Below are 24,263 nucleotides of genomic sequence, written 5' to 3' on the forward strand. Positions count from 1 at the left end.
TGGCATCAGCGCATCGTGATGCCACGTACAACGACGGGTATGTCGCATGTTTGCTCTTTGGCTCACGCCGCCGCTAGAATCTGCTTTGCCATGAAAACATTGTGATGCCTGCTCTGTTTTTCCATCAGACGTCCTCTGTTTAGAGACGCCGTCAATCATCAAAGTCCGTCTCCTGCATTGCCGGAATCTACTTTATATTCATGTTTACCCTGTTTAATACAACTAACAATTGGCATCATGTCATATTGCCGCGTTGTATTCCTTTTGATACATGTGGCCATTTTTGGGGATCACTGTTACCATGCTCTGTCCTATATCAGCATCAGGATATGTCATAGATTTGTCCTGATCTTTATAAATAAAGAATGGTTTCAGTGACTTCCCACATCATGCATTGAAATGTGACATTCAATCACATTCATGTCACTGTCGCTCTCGAGCTTCCCGTAAGCTTGTCAGAAAAAGAGCCTTGCCAACGCTGTCGCTGCCACTGACTCTCTGATGGGTTGATGATAAGGCACTTGGGCATGCAGCTCGACAAATGTTTTCTGTGAAAACCAAGCCATGTTTTCCAAGGGCAAATAAATCGCCTTAAGTCCACGATGCAGCCGTATATATACCGTGTGTGTGTCCTGTGGGTAGCTCTGAGACGTAGTTGCATTAAATTACTCTTCACTATGCTGGTATGAATTAACAAGGGCCCACTGTGGTCACTAGTCCTGTAAATTACATTGGATATTGATTCGCAATTTCGATTGGACAAAACCCAATATGCTTTAGTATTCTCGCTAACCTAGCAGAAGCGTGACTATGGTAACAGTATTGAATGTGCTTGGAGACAGAATGACTTACCAGCAGAAGAGTCCGCACTCCACGACACAATGATATGTGATGATGATAGGCATCTGTGAAAAGTGCTTTTATCGGGGCTGTTTGATGGAGAGAGTGTTTCTTTTCCAGGCACTTCCTCTTCAAACCAGGTGGAACATCGCCGATGTATTGCACAACTTCCCCGGGATACCCTTTGACCTCTAGCACAGTCTACTCTCCTCCCCCGCGCCCTCTGCCACGCAACACCTTCTCTCGACCCGCCTTCAGTCTGAAGAAACCCTATAAGCACTGCAACTGGAAATGTGCCGCTCTCAGTGCCATCCTCATCTCAGTAACGCTGGTGTTCCTGTTGGCCTATTTCATCGGTGAGTCACCTCTGATACTCACACAACAGGACAGGTACCTCCACCTCATCACCTCCAACTAGCCCCTTCTCTCCCTCCCCCACTTCACTGCGGACACGGGGAAGAGTCCATGCTCCATTGTGCTTCTGCTATTATCCGTTTTAATAGCGTTCTGTACTCTGTGCCACATATGAGCACGGTTATGTGGGGATTCGCAGATTGACTCTGTGCCCATACACCTCATCCGAAATAACATTATCATTTGTAGATTGGGTTGACTGAGCCTGCAGAGACTGGCAGGCCGGCTTCTTGCTCTTGTGATTAGGTCAGATAGGGAAAGAATTAAAAAGATGGAGCACATCAGCCGTCACACAAGAGAATAGTGCACATTTAGAAGAATATTCATCTTATTGGAGCCAGGGTCCCCTGACCAGCATAACCAGGTCCCAGCTTGTTACGGGCTATCAGCTGTGATATCCCAGTTACTGTGCTTTTTCCGACTAGCGCCCGTCCCTTAGGAAATTATATTCATATCTGGCAGTATAGTTTATCATTCATCTGCGTGATCCATTTACAAGTGTGTTTACACTACATTTCACAAATGGTTTGTCAAAAGGCTTTTTCCAACAAACAGCAGCTGGCAAATACACACAAAACAAACCAGTACGTTTTAAAGTAAATTAAAAGATCACTTCTTTATTTATCCGTCCTATTTTGGCAACATCTGTGGTGTTAAGCAATAATTCGCGCCGCACTTCCCCAAAGATCACTTTTCAGAAATGTTGCCAGCCGCGACATGTATGACAAACTGGGGTTGCCTTTGTCTGTTGAGCCGTGGCGACTATCACTGCTCATGCTAACTATCCAGTTCTTCTTTTATTTATTTCAAACAAGCTGTTGTGGCTGCCAGCAACTTAATATGCAGGGTTCTTTTCCCCCCAAGGAAAAAGCTAGCCAGCACAGGGTGTTTAGAACAGCACATGTGAAAGCCCTCACGATCTGGACATTGCTGGAATCGCTATTGTGTTATATCAAACAGCAGCAGAGAGGAGCAAAACAAACAGCATTTATATGAAAATCTTGCGGATTATTACTCGCAACAAAACAGTGGATAAGGTCACAGTAACCATCTGCCATACCGACAATGGCAGCAGCCTCACCAGCGTGGTCATGGAGAGGAGGGATGGGAGTGAGAAGGGATTTGGAGTAACAGTGAAGGCAAAAGTGGCGGGGCTTTTTCCCAGTAGAAGGGTTGGTAGGGAGTTCAGGTCAAGTAACAACACGTTTTGGGAAGCAGGTTCACTCTGTGGGGTCAGGAGAGCTTATGTTGACTCAGTTGGTGCTATGAATTGGTGGGGGTGAGTTGTTGGGGTTTAGTTGTTGATAAAGACATGATGAACAAAACCAGAGCAGGGAGAAGGAATCACATACAGTACAGTTTTCTATAGAACAGTGATGGGATAGGAGAGAGGGAGCAGGCTTAGTTAGGGTTATCATGCAAGGATTTTTATGTCTGAAGTTTGATAAACATAGATGACTTTTTAGGGGTTTATTCAGTGGCCACAGGGGTGCTTTAAAATTTGTTTCCATCTCCTTCTCATGGATAGGCAGACCTTTGCAAAGATCTGGTGCTCTACATAAAAAAGCTAACAGCCAACCGCCAACAGCACTTTTTTGATCCCAGGGATGGGACTGTCGCTTTGTACATTCACAAAATCAAATTCAAGAGATGACGCGCAGTGCTATTTCATATGTTTAACCATAACATATACATGTGATTGATTGTGAATATCTGTTTAACATATAAATGGTTACACTGTTAAATTCAGTTCTACTCGGAATAGGAATTGGATTCTTTTTTAAACAGAGAAATGGTGAGAACATTGCAGCTCATTTCTATAAAGTCATTGAAAGAGCAGCCAGATCCCTCTGCATGGTCTTCATCAGTAAGAAAAATGGATTCTCCATCGAAGGCATTTGTAATGCATATGCATTATGGCATAACAATTGCAGAAGCTATCGTTTCTGTTCTTCCCCGAGGCCAAATGATCTAAAATCTGATTATTCATTTTTTTGTCCCTAGAATTATTTAAATTGTTAAATTCATTTGAAATTCAGAGCAGTGCTGGATAAAAAAAAAAAAAAAAAAAAAAAGAATCAGCTGGTTGTTGCTCATAGTGATGATCTGTGTGAGAGAGTGATACAACAGTTTTAAATCAGTAGGGGGAGGAGGTGGCAAGTCCTGGTTTCACTGGTTTTGGCATCAATAGTGTGGTTTGGCTGTACATGTAGTCTAGATACATGACTACTGTTTGTGACCTGGCAAGGAGCCAGAGAGCCCCATCAGCCTGATAGTGCTTAATCACAATGTGTAATTACACCCTGCAAAGCTCAGACCATCTCCCGGTACACCACAAGTAAACATGTTGGAGACCAAACCTCACCCTAAGATTGGAATTTCCAATCAAGAATGAGGGCCATATTTAATTAAATGCTGATGAGAAAATATATTTAATTTCAAGTGCAATTAATTATTGAGGCCTGTAATTGGAAACTCTGGGTGAGATGTCTAATGAACCCAATTACGCCTCATGACAGATGTTTTGACTTGCAGCATGGTTTTATTCAGCACAGCTTTGTAAATCGGTGCATTTTGAAGAGCAGAAAGGTGGTGGGGGGGTTTAAGATGGTACTATTTTCTCTGTGGTCGCTTGCTCATTAGCACATTTGTTATATGTTTGCCATTTTAAGGTCATCAGTATCCTCCTGTGTTCACTTCCATTCACACTGGGTATCTAGCCAAGGACAAAGAGGTTGGGCCCCAGAATAAAAATGTACTGCATGAGCATCCAACCCAGAAAAAGGTGTTTCTACCTTTTATTACTTTAGACTGACATTATTTTTTTTTTTAATGTTTTTCTTTCATTATTCTTTTATGGTAATTGGGGCACCTTGTTTGTCAATGCTGAAATGATTCCAAAAGAAAAAAGTGATTTATTCCTGTTCTAAAAGTCTGTTGTTTGGTAGCATGGTAGCGTCTGCATATAGGCTTTTCTCTACGCCACAGGGTGACTGTTCTGCTGAAGGACTCATTCTCGACCTGTACAGGTAGTTCAAAGCAAATGAAAAATTGGTTCTGTGCTTTTCATATACTGACCTGTATGCTTTCAGAAACAATGCTTTCTCATTTATTTGCTTTTTTGTTTTCCATCTCGAAAAAATCAACCAGTTCAGACTACAGGGATAGGAGAAACACACCTTGATACAGCATGCGGTCACCCAAAACACAAACACAGACATATCACTGAAAAGTGCAGAAGATCATCAAGACTACTTACACACTGAAAATGAAAACATTAACCACAGTTGCATTACCAGTCCGGCGCATTTGAAATCCCCAAGCTGACCCGTTTTGCATTTTGCTTCATTAGTGGTTTTTACAGTGTATTTGTTTTTAAAGAAATACATCATATGAGTGGTGCTGTATCTTGGTGCTAGAACCAGTGTGGCAATTGTAGTTATTAGCCTCAGCTGTGTAGAATTTGTATTAGAGTGCATATTAAAGTTCTCCATGACATGAGATTGCAAAAACTGGTGGATGCCAGTGTAAGAGAGGTGTAAAAGCAATTAGGTGAAAAATGAGCAACTGATGGCTGCCACTTTCAACACTCGTTCACTGAAGTGTCTAAAAAAGATTAATTAGCCATATGGTTACTAATGTGCACAGCCCACTCACTGACAGATGAGTGAGGTACATTTTTCACACCAGTGCATGCTATATTTCTTACTCTCTGACTTTTTGGAAAGACCTCATGATAGCCTCACTTTTTTAGAGCCGTATGCCAGATTCAATGATTTTGGCCAGTGAGACAAAAAAAAGGCTCTATTCATCATAGCTTCCCTTGAAGTGTATACTAGTTGGAAAATGCTGTTGAGATCAGAGGATAGAGGCGCAGGAGCGCTGGCAGGTCACCCACAGCAATGGGCGCAGCCTTCCTCAGATTGGCTGAGAAGTCTTCTGCTACAGTACTTCTGTTCCCTAATTGGCACATGGCGTGACCCAACTTCCTGCCAAGAGATAAGCGAAAGGAGGGCACAACATGTGCTCAGGACAAAATGGGCAATGCTACGAAGTGCAGTACTCTTGACAGGTCAGTGGCATTGCTGGAACACATACACAGCTTGTCTGTGCCAGTGGCCCTCTCATTAGAAGCACCTTGTTATTCCTACAACCTGTCTTCATTTAGTAGCCAATTCTAGCAGCCTTCTCAGTGTCTCTGCACAGTGTTTCTGCAAAGTTTGGGAAGCTAGCAAAATAATTTTCAGGAGGCTCTTCACTGGCGCAGGTCCAGCGCTCTGCATATCATAGATACCAAGGAGGCGCTGGAGTAAATCTTTAAGGGCGGGAAAGGCTCTCCAACTCATTTTCGATTAGAGGCCTTGGGGATGGCTGGGATGAAGAACGGGGCCCACAAAGAAGTGATTACTAGGACTCTTGGAACGTCACTCCGCCTGGTGTCTTTGATGCGATTGTTCTGCCAGCAACATACACTGACTCTGTTTCTGTTTCTCCAGTCAGTGTAGAGCTACAAATCAAAAGCAATGTCTCTACTGGAGCCTACAAAACGACAAACCAAGCCATCTGTCTCTTTACTGGTTGTGTCCTCCACTGATACAGTCAATTCTGCAGGCACGGAAAAGACAGGGGACAGATGGTGGTTTTGATGTCAAATTTATATCATCTTATAGGGAGTATGCATTGTCTTTCATAAACGCACTGTTGCATGTATTGAAAGAGGAAATCATCAAGTTAGCAGAATAAACATGGTCCTTTTCGTCTAGTGTGTATCATCAGCAGAATATATTTACTCTTTGCACATTTTCTACCTATCCAGTAGTTTAAAAAAATCCTTATCTAAATCCTAGTCTTTGGACGACTATTTAGAGAGACCTGAATGAAAGAAATAAGCAGGGTGGTGCTGTCAAATATGTCCATATTTGATAGACGTGTTTCCACAGGGAGATACCCAGTGTAGACCATTCATCAGAAAGCATGGCATTTTTTTTTTATCTGTCATTTTGTCAGATTCAAGTTAACAGCCATGCCTGGGCAAGCAGACCTCCTCTTATTCTTGGGGGATCACTAATGGCTGTGCGGGGGGAATTAATACTATATCCAGGGCTCAATTAAGCAATTTAGCATCTTCATTTTGTTTTTTTTTTATATGGATTAAGGGCTTTTCCATTCGTTTCCATGAAGATCTTTTTTTGGTAAACACTGGGTGCATGACATTGCATGACATGGCTCAACAATAATAATACTATAATAATAACATTATACATTAGCTGAAGGGGAAAGTGCACAATATAAATTAGAAGTCGTTTTCAACAAACATCAGTCAAACCTGAGTGACTCTTGAAGAATTCACTTGTCAGGGAACATTTGAAAGTGGACATAGCAGGAGCATCCCTGAGCTCCCAAAGGTGCCGCCACACTCAAGGCACAGTTCCTCAATATTTTAAGCCCAGCTTTGGGAGAATCAAAAGATTGGCCTTAGCTGACCAGGTGGTGAGAGAAGGAGCGAAGTGACACATCTGTCCATGTGACCTGGTTTTAAAAACGCATATTAACTTGTAGTTAATTACTGTGTGGAGGTATGGGGGAACACACATAAAACTAAAATAAATCTGATCTTCCTCTTACAGAAAAAGGCCAAAAGAATTGTAAATCAAAAAGACTATTATGAACCAACAAACCCACTGTTCATTGACTTACACACTTTAAAACTGCAAGACATTATTGATCTAAACACTTTAATTATAATGCACAAGGCTAACAATACTCCACACTGCATCCAGGAACTATTTTTGCTAAGAAAAAGTCATTATAATTTAAGGGGTCTATGTATGTTTAATAACACCAAAATAAGAACTACCATCCAAAGCAAAAGCTTGGATAAAGAATTAAAACTCTGCAACTCAATCAGCCAATTTAAAAAAATGTATAAATCCATGGTAATAGGTAAATATAGATCATTATTATAATTATAATTGACATAATATGTACTTATGGATCTTTTGATTTTGCTTTTTTTGTGTGTGTCTGAATTACCTATTGTTTTCTGATATGCTTTGACATCTTATGTTATTGCAGTTGTTTTGTTTGTAACTTAATACATATGTAAAAAAGGAAGCCACTATAAGCCTTGGCTTCAGCCTACACCTTTTCGGACCCTGTAAAACAAATTTATTAATCTTTGAAAATGTCAATTGTTACTGAGACCGAAATATACCATGATCACTTTAAGTGAGAACCAAACAAAAAAATGCAGCAAATAATTGTTATGGACCCAAGAAAATTATATGGTAGAATACTATGTTCATCTATCAAAACTGAGGTTATGTTACTTCTAATAGGCCATTTAATTCTCAAGCTACATATATAGACAAGACGGGAGATGTAAAAATGTTTCCTTAACACTCCCTGCAGAGTACTGTATGTAATTGACTAATACAAATTCCTGCTTTATTCCTGTGTTGCTCAGAAACAACAGTCACCCGGTGATAAATAGTTGCATTCCTCTGTCGTCATCATATGATCATTAATTGTGTAAGTCCCACTAACAAATCAGCTTTCCATTCTGCCTCTGACTCTAATACAGGTTGTTTGAGCAGTCATTGAAAATCTTATTGGTAACATTAAGTAGTTTATGTTCAAAATGAGAGGGGGGAAAAAAGAAAACTCATTTAAAGAAAACAACAGTTAGTGGAACGGAGGAAATCTAAGTCCCAGCGTCAGTCTTTTAAAACTGACGGATAATTTCACGCTTTATAATTGAATTGCTTGGTTATTTATTTGAGGAGCTTAGGAGGACCAACAAACCAATAAAATAGCTATATTGCGTTTCTGGGCCTTTTCTGCTGACTGTTGAGTTCCAAGGTGGCTTTTGCCTTGCTAAGCTCATCTTGTCCATTCTCTTATTGGTGATCTGTCATGGTCAGCCCCTCCTCCTCTGTCCTGCACTCCATTGCTATTGTTCCAGAGGACATTCCTTTTGTCGACCTTGTAAAATATCACTGTGTTTCCTCCATGGTGCTCACATTCAGACACCCCTGTTTTCTCCCTGCTGACCTGGTTGTTTCCTTGTGTCCCCCTGTTTTGCAGGGAATTAGTAAGGTAATGGGGATGGCAGTGCACTGGGGGAAGGTCCATGCCTATATTGGTTTGGTGAGACAGATGTTGTCCCATGGGGTCAGGATCGTATTCATCTCCTGATCGTAGTCCTCAGCACTTTTTTTTTTTAAAATGCCATTAACCATTAAACCCCTGTATTGTTCTGTGTGCTTTCAGCTGACTTCTTATTATTCAGCCGTCTCACAGCTGTCACCTGAGAAAACACTGTAGATTTCCATGGGGGTTCTGTGATACATAGTCATTTTGAATTTTTAATTTAAAGTGCATATTGTCTTAGAGAATATTCATAGTTAAGAAATTGTTAAAGTAATAATTTGCAGTCTTTTCATACACATATACACTGTTTATATCATATATATACTTTATACTATATACTATACTATATATTTATATAGGCTGTTTATATATTTCTTTATATTTATTATATATATATACTTTTTTTAAATTTTTGTATGCTTTATATTTATATAGGCTGTTTATATTTATTCATATATACTGTTTATAGTGATACATACTGTTTATACTTATACATAGTGTTTATATTCATATATATTGTTTATACTTATATATCTTATTTTTATATTTACACTTCTTTTTTTTTTGACCTTGCTTTATTTATTTATTTAGGCTTATACCGGGACCTGAGTCCTAATTTCGTACCACTAACGTGTAAATGTGAGCTGGTATGACAATGAAGTTCCTTGAATCCTTGAATCCTAACTATGTTTGCCCCTGTCTGTTGCCATTTGATACAGTACAACTGTGATATATTAGGGATTATGTAAGCTTATAATAATTATAATAATAATAATAATAATAATAATAAAACTTAATTTGTATTGCACCTTTCATACAAGAATTGCAGCTCAAAGTGCTTCACAATAAAATGAAGAACATTTGAAAACATTAAAATAAAACATTTACCTGTTGAAAATAACTATTAGAGGGTCCCTGAAATTGCCATGTTTTGTTTCCGTTGCAGCGATGCACCTTTTTGGATTAAACTGGCACTTGCAGCCCATGCAGAGACAGATGTACCAGCTGTCAGAAGACAACACTAGTGGCCTACCTTTTCCTACTGACCTGAGCCTGCCACCACTAGGTAACACGGGCTTGGAAATACCCGACCGCAGGGGAAAAGATGACAGTAAGTGCAACTTAAAAAGTATGATGTGTTTTAGCCAATGAGTAAATAACCTTTTCCATAGAAATCTATATTACACCAATGCGAACGATGCTGAAAATTCTGACTGATTTGAACGACTGTTGATTCCATTGTTGCATGCTTATCAGAAAAAAACAACTTGCGCAAGGAAAAAGTTTTTCAAATCTTCAAGTTTACAGATGACATTTTAGAGCTCAAGCAAGTTCATTATTACTTTGTCATCCAGCTTCACATTGTGCCCAGTGGTCTCCATGGTATGCAAACAGATCTGCATTGTAATCCTATGAAAGTTGCTGTAAGTGGGAAAGTGTTATTTGTTCCTGGAGGGAGAAAATGGGACAGCTTTAGGGACTGAGTATCCAGGGGCTGGAGGGGGATTAGCCACTCTGTCCCCTTCAGAACGGATGTGATCCTTTCATCTCCTAGCCTGGGCTGCCTTTCCTGGCAGCCAAAGAAAGCATGTGCTCACCCCACGGTACCAGCTGCTCAACTCGAGGAAAGTTTGCTCTGCTCCATTCTTGAACAAATGGGCCCAGATTTAACCATGTGATTTGCCAGAGGCAGACTACAATAGGTGGAAGATCGGGTCATTACCATATAGATGAATCCAGGAGTTGTCTTTTTCATTTACCAGACGGCAGAAAGTGTGTTTAGCTAACAACAAGTACCACTACAGCTGAGCTTAGACCCTGCATGGCAGCTGTGGCTGAAAGGAAATCAATAGCCATAGCTTTCTAAATAAGTCTCATTCTGCCGTGCTGTCCCCAGAAACACTGATGATCAATTTAGTGTTTTATCAAGGTGATGCAGATGTGTACAGTGCTGAAATCCACCACCGTTATCTCCTCCTTGGTCTTGTCTTGCCTGATGCTTACCATGGAAATTTCCATCAAAACATGTAGTGGTTTAGTTTGCAGGACAGCAACCATTTATTTAACCATGACGCCCATTATCACTGGTTTCGGCTTATGATTTATTTAAACAGGCTGATGAGCACGCCAGTAATGTGCTGCATAAATACACACACCCCAACATGTGGAACATGAGCCTGTGTGTTGTAGCATTATGTAAAGCCCAGATCTGGGAGACAGGGAGCGTGTCATGTCTTCTCTGATAAAAACCGTTGCCACTGATGGACTTTTGAGGAGACTGCCATCTGCCGTATCATGTGTAACCCAATGCCGTGTCTGCCACCAAATCCTGCGGGTTCTGCTGTATGGACGTCTGCTTTAGTAGACATCACTGCAGAAATTGGCCCATCTACATGAGCAAGCAGATGTTGCCATTTCCACTGAGTCCAATGTAAGGTGTATTATGGATCATATGGACATAGTTTCGCAGTGGATATGTTTGTACCTGTGTGTGTCTGGGCTCACAGATCTGCCCATTACAATTACACAGAGTGGGTAGTTCAGGGTGGAGTAAATGCGTGTTATTAGCTTCAATCCAATCACTGTAATTTATTACAGTTAAACTACTTGACATGTATTACTCGAGTTTTTCCATACCATTTCCTCGTCTGCTTTTTATATTAGATGACGAGCTACTTTGATGAAAAAGCTGTAGCCTATGAAATATGTGAGAAATTGAAAAAAAAAAAAAATGCTGAACTACATTTGCTTTTACATCATCTGCCTCATCAAAGTGAACATGGTTAGACCACCAGCGCCTTTAGCTTAGCCATAGGAGGTCAATGCTTTGAATAATGAATGTTTCCCAGTATTGAAATACTCATCATTTTGATCATGAACTTTTATCTTTGGCAGTTTAAAGCATTCAATAGAAAGCATTTTCACGTACTTTCACATAAATAGAATTTAAACCAGACTACTATTTGACCAGAGTATATCTATTCCTGTACCTACTCCTTCATCTGAATTAGCACAAGTGGAGCTGGGCTAGCAACAGTCAATGCAGACTTTTTTTTTTTTTTTTTTTTTTTTTTTTTAGCTGGTTGTCAGAGATGTGATTGAACATCTGTGATGTAGTCAGGCTATCATGCTTCAGTAGACTGACTCCCTCTGCCCTCCACATGCAGGATTAATGGTGTGATCCCTTTGACCAATTTACTTTGTGTGCAATGCAGGCAAATTGGACAGCTTGTTCCCGGATGACAGCTTCATAGACATGGGGGAGATTGACGTGGGACGCAAGGTCGCCCAGCAGATTCCTCCTGGTATCTTCTGGAGGTCCCAGGTCTTCATCGATCATCCCATGTACCTGAAGTTTAACGTGTCCCTAAGCAAAGATGCCTTAGTGGGAATCTACGGAAGGAGAGGTCTACCTCCGTCTCACACACAGGTGGGAGATGTTTGAGAGTCCCTGATGCTTAGTGACTCTGTACCCGCAGATTTCACACCACATCGATGCTACAGTGCTTATTAGTTTTATGAAAGGATAGTGTTTGTGTTACCAGTGTTTGTTTGGGTTCTAATGCTGTAACTTGTTTTCAGCAACAAATCATTTATCTTTTTTACTAATACGTTGTTTACACATCTTGCTGTAGAGGAGAGTAAATTGTAAATGCGATGCTGTGCGATATAGTTTTACAAACACGTGTGCGCAGTGTAAGGATTCAGCCTCCTTTCCATTCTTCTTCTGCCACTGAGTATAAATTGGGATATTGTTTTAAAAAATAATGTAACTATGTTGGGGCTTACTGTGAATACAAACAAACTTCATAAATCTCCCCGCTGCATTATGAATCGCTTTCTTTGTTTCTCAAAGGATTTATGGCAAATTCCGTTGAGGTTGTTTCTTAGAGGTTCAATATCATCAATGAATCACCCACAAGATACAGGGTTCTGGGGCCAAGGGAGGGAGATTTTTCTTAACACTAATTTCCCATCTATGTGCAGCACGAAATCAGATATATCATGTTATTAATCATATCTGACTCTGCATGGCCATGGTCCACAGAGTTTAGATTTCTACTGCGAACGAAACTGTGGCTCAACAAATTGTTCAAAGTATGGAGTTTTGTGAACACAGTTTGCATAGCTTGTATTAATGTCCAGTGTGATTTATTTTTCAATCAAAAGATTACGTTTGTCTCATTCCCTTATTTTTACTCCAAAGCAAATAATCCAGAGCAGAGTTTTTTCTGCTGTGACTGATTACACACAGAGTGGCAGATGAGTCAAGATTCCCTGCCTTATGTAGATGAAAATGAAAGGCTGTCTCATTGGTATTCATTGAGTCAGTACTGATACGAGGCAAATCGGTGCAGATGTTATTTGGTAAACACTAACTTTTAATTTGTTTTTTTTTTTTTCCTTCTCTCTTTTTTCCCAGCTTCCTTTTTTCACTTTAATGGTTTGAAACGAGGCTTTCATATATGATATTTGAAATATGAAATTATCACAACCCCCATCTACCCACGATGTGCCAAGACTTACTCAAGCTCCTCTGGAATGATGAGTTATTCATGCAGACCAAATGATGCTCCGCTATAAAGAGGGCTGAAAGCACTCAAGTCTCATGTGTCACTCTAATGGCGTGTCTGCGGTCCATCTATCGGTCTGTCTCACTTTCTGTTTGTCTGTCTCCAGTTTGACTTTGTGGAGCTGCTGGATGGGAGGAGGCTGCTGGCCCAGGACATCCACGGTCTGGAGGGGCCCGTGGCCATGCAGCGCAGCCTGGTACCCATCACCACCCATGACACGGGCTTCATCCAGTACATGGACTCTGGCATCTGGCACCTGGCAGTCTACAATGATGGGAAAGAAACTGAAACTGTCTCCTTCCTCACCACTGCCATAGGTGAGCGCCCTGGGCATGACCCGCTGCTGAAACCTGTAATGACAATCCACATAATCCCCATAATGCCAACCAACAGCACTTCACAGCAAACAGCCCAGACTTGGCGTATGAGTTAGAGACAGTTTTTTTGTCAGATTTCAATAGCCAAGGAAAGTGCAGGTTAATCAAGGTGAAGTTGAATATTGCGAAAATCAGGACATCAGTGCTACCCCACCATGCCCCTGAGTAGGGCATTGAGGGATCATAATATACTCATTAGCCTGAGTGTCTTCTGAGCAAATTAGGGGTCCGGCTTCTGAGAACCATTTGCATACAATTCAAAGTATGATTGTACCCTCCTGCTAGTGCCATTTTTGATCATGATTTGGTCCAATTTCCATCTAGTTTCCATATATCAAAGTGGGGGAGATGTTTCTCTCCTTTGACTAGCTCTGCGTGGCACACAGCTCTATTTCAGACATACGTCCTTCTTTGTGGCAGTGATTTCATTTTGTGCACTCCTCTTTGTTCTCCCTAAAGCGCCTTTGATTAGCACTGCTGTATCAACCAAGGTGTGAGAGGGCCTGAGGTGTCGACTTTCACAGGGATGGCAGCTGGGAGCTGTTCTCACATGCTCTTTAATTAAAAGCTCCTGGGCCAGAGTCCATCTGTGACAGGGGCTGTGCCAGGCAGCAGATCGATGGGAAGCTGTCCTCAACACCAATGTTACACTGACTGGAGACAGGCAAGAGATGCACTAGTCCCCCACACCCCCACCCCCTCCCTCCCTGCTGTGCCAACAACAGCTGTAATTCAATACTTAATATATGATATGACACGAGAAAGGGGAGTCAGGGCGGCATGTTTACTCTTGCTTTCTTCTTGGCTGGGCGTGCACAAAGGACTTGTGCGGGTTTGAATTGGATAAAACACAACTAAATGGGGTGTTCTGTGTGAAGGATGGGGATGGGGTGGGGCAGAATTAGTCAGTGCTAGAATTCTGCCTCTGTTCATTTGTATCAGAGCTGATCTGCTCAGAGAGAGCCCTTTCTAAAATGGGTCGCCGGTTAAGTGCCCTTCAGCAGAAATTGAATCTCACCAACTGCCTGAATTGTATTGAGCCATGGAGGAATGGAGTTGACCTTCAAATAGTGCAGCCCAGGTATAGAAATATATGTGAACAATATCCATTTAGAACAGGCACACAGGGAGCCACAACCAGCATTGTTTATGGGAGGATAATATAATTATTTTGTTTCTGACAATGTTGGTAGACTAAAAAAAAAAAAAAAAAAAAAATTCTTATTTTGTCATCAGTGAGGCATGTTGTACCCGTGACATGAAGATGTGAAGGAAAGTGTGTCTAATGAACACAGGAAAATCTATTTAATGAAAGGTTTGTTCATTGCACATAGCCATGCTGTTATTCATCTGGGGGAATGGAGCGTCCCTTCTCTCTTTAATCTGGGCTGCTCCTCATTACTTGGCTGAGGCTCTGTGGCAATGTGAAATGTGTCCTACTGAATGTTCTGTACCACAGCCCTCTGGAGCATGCAGCCATTTGTCCCTACTGCATGGTGCCAGACATGCCTCATTCCAGACACAGCCTCCTCTACAGGGGAGCAAGGGAAAGGAAAGCAGAGACCCAGTGCCAATGTCTTACTCCATATCCTGCTGATCAGAGGCTCTCTCTGTACACAGCCGCCCATCACTCAAAGATGCTGAGCATCCTCTGAGAGCATGGCAAGGCGCTGATTAAACCTGCCTACTGCATGGTACTCTGTCCTCACTGACTGGAGAGACTCACACAATAGTTAGCTCCCCTGATATGAAGGGTAATGAATTTCAATGAAGCTCTGCTTGAATCCATGATTTATGCGTTGGCCTATGTCGAGTGTGTGGCTAAGAGATATTCATGGCCTCCCCCCCGTCCTCTCAGAGGAAACACAAGCAATAGACATGGTGAGCGTGTAGCGTACTAAACTGCGTCAGCACTGCAGTTCAGGATGAGTCAATGAAACATACTGGATGTAACACTTTGTTACTCACAATAGTAAAAAAAAAAAAAAAAAAAAAAAAGGAAATACGTAACAGATAATCGAAATGTTCACTATGTTAATGTAAGAAAATTTACCTCTTATCAAAGAGCAGCTTAATGTGCCAGTGGATTGCAGATAAAGGTGCATCTTCAAATGCCTGCCCCATGAACAGCACATTACAGTCTGGTGGTTTTTTTTTTTTTTTTTTTGGCCCCTTTATACATGAGCTGCAAGATTCACACCATGAGTCTTTCCTGCATAATTGTACTTCTGGGAAAAATCAAAAATGGCAAGTCCCCTCCACCCTCCCCACCCCCACTTACTACCACACCTTATTCTCCTGCCCACCCCCCTACCCACACACTGCTGGCTTCCCTAGCTTTAAGCAAAAAAGCCCAGGCCTCCCACTATACTTACATGTTCTTGTTGGAAACCATCAAAACCCCACCAAAGTGCTGATTGCCTCCACCATGCCGGAGGATAGTCTCTTCCCCTCACTAGTCCAACACGGCAAAGGCAAGGCTGCTGCCCAGAAAACATCAGCAGCATTTCTCTGCCCATCCCTTTCCTCCTTTTTCAATCTATCTGTCTCTCTTTCCCTTCCTCTCACTGCTCCTCTCACTGATTCACCTCTCTTTCTTTCTCTCTCCCTCTCTCTTTGCCCCCCCCCTCCTTGCATTGCATCCTCAGTGATGATTGACTCTCCAGAGTAAAAGAAGCCGAATCCATGGCTCACATTTCTAGCCCTTTGTGGAACACAAGAGATGCTTTGTTCCGCAAGTTTTGCCTCAGAGCTTCTGCCGCTGAAGGCAACGGACAAGATTGAATATTTTTCAGCACCATTTCAGGTTTAATTCAATGAGCATCATGCTTTGGATTCCTTCTGTTGTGAAGAGCGTGAGAGATCCCTGGTCACTCTTGATTCACATACAAACAACAGTGCTAATGTACATGGAACATGCTAGTAGTACAGGGTGACCCAAAAAAACGGGAACTTTTTAACAATCCAGTAAAACCAAGAGTGATGGAAGAAAAATATTTTATTCATAGTAATTGAAACCTGAAAACATGCTATTTAAGAAACAATGATGGAATTTTCATTTTTCAAAAATTGTGCTGCCACTTGCTCATGTCTGCCAATATGCACTTCAAAAATTCCCGTTTTTTTGGGCCACCCTGTATATACATACATACATACACACACACACACACACACACACACACACACATATTTTTTTTTTCTAATGAGTACAAGAAATGGAGTTTAATCTGCTAACTAGATACATCTGAAATATATCTGATTTGCATCTGAAAGTACTAAAACATTCAAGTAAGGTGTGCTTGCACCCTTGCACCAGCACAAATCTGGGAAGCACCTTTGACAAGTCCCTTGTAAAAGACGTTAAACGAGTCTTATGCTGCAACACATCACCTTTTTGTGTTTTAAAACATTTTACACTGAATATCGCAATGCCTGTTTTGTGTTTGGGTACATTCTGAGGCATCTGTAAACCCCAGTGACTGTTTGTATAATTGCTCTCAGATCATGAGAAATGATCTGTAGTGTTATCACCAGTCAAACCACAGTATTCACTAATGACCTAGTTTGAAACAGAGGGACATTGTGCATGTTTAAATGGGGATGTTAGTTATTGGAAGTCAGAAAAGGGGCAGGAAATTAAAAGTCAGAAATGCAATATAACATATGACGACAAACTGCAGGTAATTTAGCTGCTAGCATACAGTTAAAATGGACGCTTAAACTTGCAAAATATGAGATATTAGTATATGTACAATATATGTATATTACACAGATGCAAACATTCATACATGATGTATGATATTTTACTACATATACACATATAGTAGACCTGATATATTGTACTGGTCTACTGGTTGTTACTGCAAATATATGAAGCAGACTGAAGGACAGGCAGAAAACATAAAATATGATACAGTAATGTTACCCCAGGCAGTGACAAAATGCAGGTGCCAGTGCTGCTGACGCTTCAAATCTCCCGCTTGCAGTGCACCATAAATGCGTCAAATTGGGTTTGTCAAATGATGCGCGTCACTTATCACATCCAGTGCATTCAGGCTTTAACAGAATTTATTCGCCTTCTGAGTTTTGGGTTAAGGACCACATCTTTTTTTTATTTATTTATTTATTTATTTTCTAGCTTTTTCAGTGAACCGTCATGTTTGGTTGAAACCCATCAGTAACGCTCATATTTTTTTTTTTTTTTTTTTTTTTTGCAGTGAAAATGGTGACAGGATTGAAGTCTGTGCTTGTCAATTTCATTGTCACACTGGTGATAATCAATGCAGAGAAAATGAATGAAAGTTTTTTTTTGCCTCCTCAACACATTGCTCAGAAAAGCCCCTGATTGCTCTTTTCCAGATTCTATTGATGACTGCCCCAGCAACTGCTTTGGTAACGGTGACTGTGTGGCTGGAACGTGTCACTGCTTTTTAGGATTCAGAGGACCTGACTGCGGACGAGGTGACTCACTTCCACCTTTTTTTTTTTTTTTTTTTACTGGTCTCCATCATTCACACACATAAACACAGTGTAATTATAGGACACTTGAAGTTGCTGACATGCTGTAAAATATACTCCTAGAATGGCCCCAAAGAACAATGTAATATAATTTTGGGCTAAAAATGGCTTTTAATTGCACACTATATATCTTTCATCTCTTTGTACCTCATTTAATTAGGCATTATCACTTCGGCTCATTTTCATCCTGTCTTTATTTCCTTCTCTGTTGCTCTCTGAATCCGATATTGTGTTACACATAAAAGAAGCGGTTGAATTTTCTTTTGGATAACTCTTGAATAATTGCAAGGAAAAGAGTTCTCCAATGCTTTAGATTTAGCGTTTGTATTCACTTTTTTTTTCTTCATTATTGGAACCGAAGCTGTATTCTTTCTTCCAAAGTAAAATAACATAGAAAAACAACTTACGGCAATGTGTTACAATGTTAGTCATCTGTTTTGGCTTCATCTTCACACATACAGCCATCTGCTATCCTTGTGTTGATGGGTACTATATTTGAATCTTTATTTGACTCTTTTTCTTTTTTCTTTTTCTTTTTTTTAAATTTGGCTGCTCATTTCAAAAGTCATACTACATTGTGTGGTTATTAGGCATTTGGTGTTTGATTTTTACAATCTGCATCACATCTCAGAACAGATGAGGTCCATTCCAAAATTGCCTTAGATGCCAGAGTACAGTAGTTTGCATTACACATACCACACCGGTAAGCAGACTTGTTAGCATTTTGGTCAGAGCCTTATTGTCCAATCGAGCTTTCAGCACACACACTATTCTTTGAGGCTACAGTTAGCAGGGCCCATTGAAATGGATGTATGCCGTCTGCTCTTTTCAAAGCTGCCTGTCCAGTGCTGTGCAGTGGGAATGGTCAATACCTTAAAGGTCGCTGCATGTGTCACAGCGGCTGGAAGGGCTCCGAATGTGACGTTCCCACCAACCAGTGCATTGATGTCACGTGCAGCAACCATGGGACGTGCATCGTGGGAACATGTATCTGCAACCCAGGCTACAAGGGAGAAAACTGTGAAGAAGGTGATCCACAATTTATTACAATGAACCCTGAATTTAAAAAAATGGAATTGAATTACTCAGAACTGAACTTAGAAAATTGCTGCATCATATGGCTATATAACCTTCATCTCACCGCTCAAAGTGTTTCAAATTTTCTAGAATAGCATGAAAATTGTAACTACATGGTACTACATGGCATATTTAACACTTTTCATAGTTTTAACAAGGAGCCATTTGGAAATCATCCTATAGGAAGAGCAACTATGACAAGATTTTTTTTTTTTTGACTCGACGGAAAGTATCTAACCTTTTACAGCAGTCATTCTGCATAGCGCTTTTCCTCATCACATTAATCAAAACGATCCCTTTTACCGCCTGAAACTCAGAGACAAAGTCCAATGTTTAGCCATTACAACACTCTGTATTCTCGATGCTGGATAAGGCTTGACCAGATAAGATTGAAGGAGCCATTGTGTTTGTCAGCTCTTGAAGGCTCTCATTTCAAGATGAAAAATGGACCCTGGGATTTTGATAAATGGGGTTTTGTGACATCCATAGGCCCCCATTCTATTTTGGGTGGAGTGCTAGCCATAAGGAGTGGAGGGGAATGTGGACGAGGACCCTTTAACATTTTTACCTTTCTTCTGTGCGACCTTCAGCCACAATGATTAATTGCCAGGAGAGAGGTTCTTGTCAGTTAGCCTCTGATCTTTGTGCCTTGTACCCAAACCATCTGCTAAGAGGCGAGAGATCCTGTTTGTCTGACTATAACGGCCTTTATACCCATTTATGTCATGGTAAAGGGGAGCTGCCATGGTGCGGCCTGCTGCTCTCAGTGGCCAGACACCGCTCCTGCCTGGCGCCCATTTGCCATCTGTGTGTACCATGCAGGTATTGTTTGATTAGAGAGAACAGTGATTATATTGTTCTTGTACTCCCCCATTGCACTCGTCCTCTGCAAAGTGAGTGCTCATTTAACAACATGTCAAGGCAGGGGAAGGGATCCTGTAGAAGAGGGCATTCTTTTTTTTCTTTTTTTTTTTTTTTTTGAAATAAATTGAACTTAGAATCAAAACCAGAAATTTTTCATTGATCCCTGAGGGGAAATTGGGTAACGCTGGTAATGCTGTGTTAATTGCAAGCTATAGATACAATAGGGGGAAGCCAACGGCAGAGCTCCCTTCGTCACAGTCATCTTTTAACAGGCTGTAAACAAGAGTAAAACGTGCTCTCTTATTTAGAAAGTCGAGCTGTTGCCCCGGGGCTTTTCCTCATCATACCTTACTTTCTCTTTTCCATTCTGTCAAGGTGGGTTTTGGTTAGTCTCGCTTTGAAATGCACATTGTCATGGCTTTCAATTTAGAAAAGCATGCTCCTGTTAAGGCGTCTTTACTCGTTGGTAGGAATTTTTCATTATGAGAGGAAGGGAAACTGCCAGGAGGAGTGTGGACCGCGCCTCCAGGTTGGTGCATTCAGCGCCTCTGTGAAAGTACCCATTTAATTGGCTTGTTGGTAAATGTTGTCTTCAGCTTTAGAAGCAGTGTGCCCTCTTACATGTCAGCTTGTGTCTGTCTGCTCTGCAAGGGGGTACATGTGCTTAGCCAGTTGTCACAGTGGAGCTCAGACACATTGTGGAGTCATCATTCAGCTCAGGCTCAAATAAAGATGCCCGGTTCCTCCAGCAGGGGAGCCATGCCTCTTAAAGGGGGAACCAGCAGGTGACTGTTTGCCTGTTGCTGTGTCTTTGGCAACCTTTTTAGTGGACTGCCTGGACCCAACATGCTCGGGCAGAGGGGTATGTGTCCGGGGAGAGTGCCACTGCTTCGTGGGCTGGGGCGGGCCAGGATGCGAGAGCCCAAGGGCCTCCTGCATGGACCAGTGCTCTGGACATGGAGCTTTCCTGGCAGAAACCGGAACCTGCAGCTGTGATCCCAACTGGACGGGCCACGACTGCTCTACAGGTGAGTGCTTCACTCTGATGAGACCAAACAAATGTCTGTTCATAGACCAGCGCTGTTTTAGTCTTGATAAGCAAGTAGCAGAGGGACATGTCGATGACAATTAATATTACACAAGCACCCGGAGCAGGACACTTCCACTTAAATCACTTTAACACTGTCTAAAAATCAAAAAAATAAAACATTGTTGATGCTGTTAACATTGAAACCTGACAGCTAACGCTTGTGTTTTAGACCAGTGAAGTTTTATTTTTATTCATTCATTCATTTGTTTGTTTATTTTCCCCATTGAATGCCATTGAAGCTGTGCTGAGAATATCACCCAGTGACATAATTGATTAACTTTCGGCTTGTTACCCATGGAATTAAAAAAAAAAAATAAAAATCAAACACTAATCACTAATCCAAGGTTTTAAATTGTGTTATTATGTTGTAGGCTGGATATTTCCTTTAAATTCTTAACGTAAACATCCCAGCTATAATAGTTATAATAATGTAGTATCATATATCTATAATAACAGCTATAAAAGATACAACAGTGATTTACTGTTGCTCAACAAATGTCTGCCTTTGAAGGGGGTTATAATACTGACATTTGTGCCAGTAATCACTATCTTTAAATTTGACATTTTTCATGAAAAGAAAGAAAGAAAGAAAGAAAGAAAAAGACACAAGTAGCATGTTTCCCTTATTATTTTGTTCTCAACAGGGTGGTGAAACTGTTGACTGAAAAATTATTTTAGAGTGAAAATGTAATTGAACAATAAATCAAACAACTACTGTAAGATGTGCAATGAAAATGGTGTAATATTGCAGATTTTATGCACTGTTTTTATGGAGTTATAGCCAGAAGGAACCTCCAGCTTATCAACATTGGATAAGACTGACTGGCTGATATTTGCTATTAATAAGAGGCCATATTTCTAAGGTTAGAACCCCTGGCCAACATATGTGTCTACTCAGTGTCAAGATGTTTGACACCTACCTGTTAATTAAGCGCTACCCCGTGTATAGATTTAATATTCCACCCTCACCCTCAACTACTGCAAAATAAATAAGAAAAAAAAAATAGCCATCACAATCAGCAAATAGTACATGGTCTTACCTTTGCATATTTGCAACTGCAGCTTAATGCCTCGCAATTAACAATAAACTGTCTCGTTTTTAAACCATGCTATAACATTGATTTCCCTTTCAGTTCATCTCTGTTTCAGACTAAATTTATCTCGCTGCTTGATCCAGTATAACTTTGGTAATTGCTAAGCTCCTCACAGAAATAAACATTTGTGATTGTGTTAAAAGAAAAATGCCTCGTATAAAAGCCCCAATTATGCACATCAGTGATCAGTTGGCGGTCCACAGGTAGCAGTCGAAGTCTGGCTGATTTTGCTCTGAGTTTATTTCCCTTACGGAAGGCTTCATCTTAAATCTCAACATGGTTAGCTGGCAGCCACAGACTAGAAGGAAGCACGCATAGTGGGGATCTTGTCAGAGGCATGATCTAATGCAACTTAATGCTCTTTCTCGAGCTCTGGCTTTCTTCACATTGACACAAGGCTCACAGCTGATGATGGCTTTTTCTGCTCCAGAGGATTGTTCCCCATTGTGTTCACTTTGTCTGCAGGGAATGTTCTCCCTAGGTAGTCAAGACTAGACTGAGCATAAGATACACTTTTACAGCTGCAGTATACCATCTGCAGCAGCAAAAGGATAAAAAAAAAAGATTCTGCACAATATAGGTTCAGATTTTACGATTGATTTTCTTGTTCACATTTACCAAATAAAAAAAAATACTTTCACCAAAAAGCCAAACTGAACTCATTGGTAAATTGTTAAACAGTGTTGTGCACGTTCACTATTCAGAGCTATATCAGAAAAACTAGCATTGTGTGAAAGTTACCGGTTGCTATGCTTGCACTTTGCAACATGCACTTTATTTTTTACCTCACACTCGCTTCCCAATTTAACAAAGTCTGTTGGGGGTTAGTATGCAGTCATGTTTACGAAATTTACAGATTGACCTGCGACATGAGAATGAGACTACATGAGACTGCTTCCATGGCAAAGACGTTTATTCCTCACAGTTATAATCTGACAGTGGAAAAGTTTCACCTGGCTCTGTATTGATTATCAATACATCAACTCCATCTTTGTACATGCTGATATGGTAACGGTCTTCCACTGCTTTCCCTGTAGACAGCATAATTTGTATTCATGCAAAATATTTCTGAAATTAGATTTTTTTTTTTAATGCATGAATTCCTTTATATTCCTAGCAGACACACTGACCTATTAGGTAATCCCATGGATTTTTAGGGAAATGGGCAGTTAGTCTGAGCTTGCCTCACATAGAAGGGGCTCTATAAATGATGATGAGTTGGCTCTTTATCCTCCTTTATCCCGTTCATTGTAGAGCTCTCTGTGGTCTAATGTACGCCACTACATTCTGCGGTGGGGTATTACAGCTAGCAGCCCATAACCTTGCGGACTTGGAGACGAAAAAAGATGGAAAGCTTTCAATATGTTTTTCTTTCACTATTCTGTAATCCCCATCCACCCTCCCAACCCCCAACAAACTTTTAATCCTCAAATTCATTTTCTCAGGTGGCTTTGCCACAGTATGACCTGTGTGCACAGTTGGTAGTAACACAGTCACTAGCCATAAAACAATGCCTGAGGTTTTATGTGCTCTTATATGTGTTTTTTTATGCCATTTTTGCCATTCTCCCACCCGGAGGAAAGTTTGTTTACACGGTCCTTTAGTGCAAATGGTAACGGCCATCATGGGGATGGGAGTATTTCTCACAGTGGGCTCCTCTGGCCACGCGTAATGAGGGTTTGCCTGCAGGCTGTAATTGCATCTTTATCACGTTAAAGGTTTCTCCTCTGTTCCAAGTAAACAGTTGTCTCCCAGTCAGGTTGAGTGCATTTTTTGTGACCAGTCTGTGCTCCAATATTTATGCTAATGGTGAAAGTAAATGGATAGGTCAGATGTTTTTTTTAAATCATTTGTTAGTCAGGCAACTTTCAAGATTAATGTTCATTAGCAGCACTTTATAAAATATTAGATTATTATTATTAGATTAATTTCAGGTTTATGTATCATGTTAACATAATAAGACTAATAAATAAAGAATAAAAATGTATTTTTTTTTTTTTTTATATATAAAACTTTTTTATTTTCCTGACATATTTAACAATGCTGATGTTGCCATTAAAGCATAGGGCACACATTGCCTAACAAATTGTTCCTCATGTGATCAGAAACTTACTGAGTAGCTGAATCCACTGAAACAGTTTTGTGTTTGTGTGCTTAAAGACTGGCACTGTGTGTGTGTGTGTGTGTGTGTGTGTGTGTGTGTGTGTGTGTGTGTGTGTGTGTGTGTGTGTGTGTGGTTAAGCAGCCCTAAGGGGCACCGAAA

The 24,263-nt window shown here is 40.8% G+C and overlaps 1 protein-coding gene across 1 annotated transcript in view; it reads left to right on the forward strand.

The window, feature by feature from the left end:
• tenm4 (teneurin transmembrane protein 4) overlaps positions 1-24,263 on the forward strand; it is a 168,525-nt gene that overhangs the window by 83,762 nt on the left and 60,500 nt on the right. Inside the window, exons 7-13 of the mRNA XM_030066430.1 lie at positions 961-1,196; positions 9,353-9,481; positions 11,622-11,836; positions 13,087-13,297; positions 17,717-17,818; positions 18,710-18,904; positions 20,644-20,844. Coding sequence (XP_029922290.1) covers positions 961-1,196; positions 9,353-9,481; positions 11,622-11,836; positions 13,087-13,297; positions 17,717-17,818; positions 18,710-18,904; positions 20,644-20,844 — 1,289 coding nt within the window. The remainder of the gene's footprint in view (positions 1-960; positions 1,197-9,352; positions 9,482-11,621; positions 11,837-13,086; positions 13,298-17,716; positions 17,819-18,709; positions 18,905-20,643; positions 20,845-24,263) is intronic.

This window comes from Myripristis murdjan, chromosome 13 (genome assembly GCF_902150065.1).
Source record: "Myripristis murdjan chromosome 13, fMyrMur1.1, whole genome shotgun sequence".
NCBI lineage: Eukaryota > Metazoa > Chordata > Actinopteri > Holocentriformes > Holocentridae > Myripristis > Myripristis murdjan.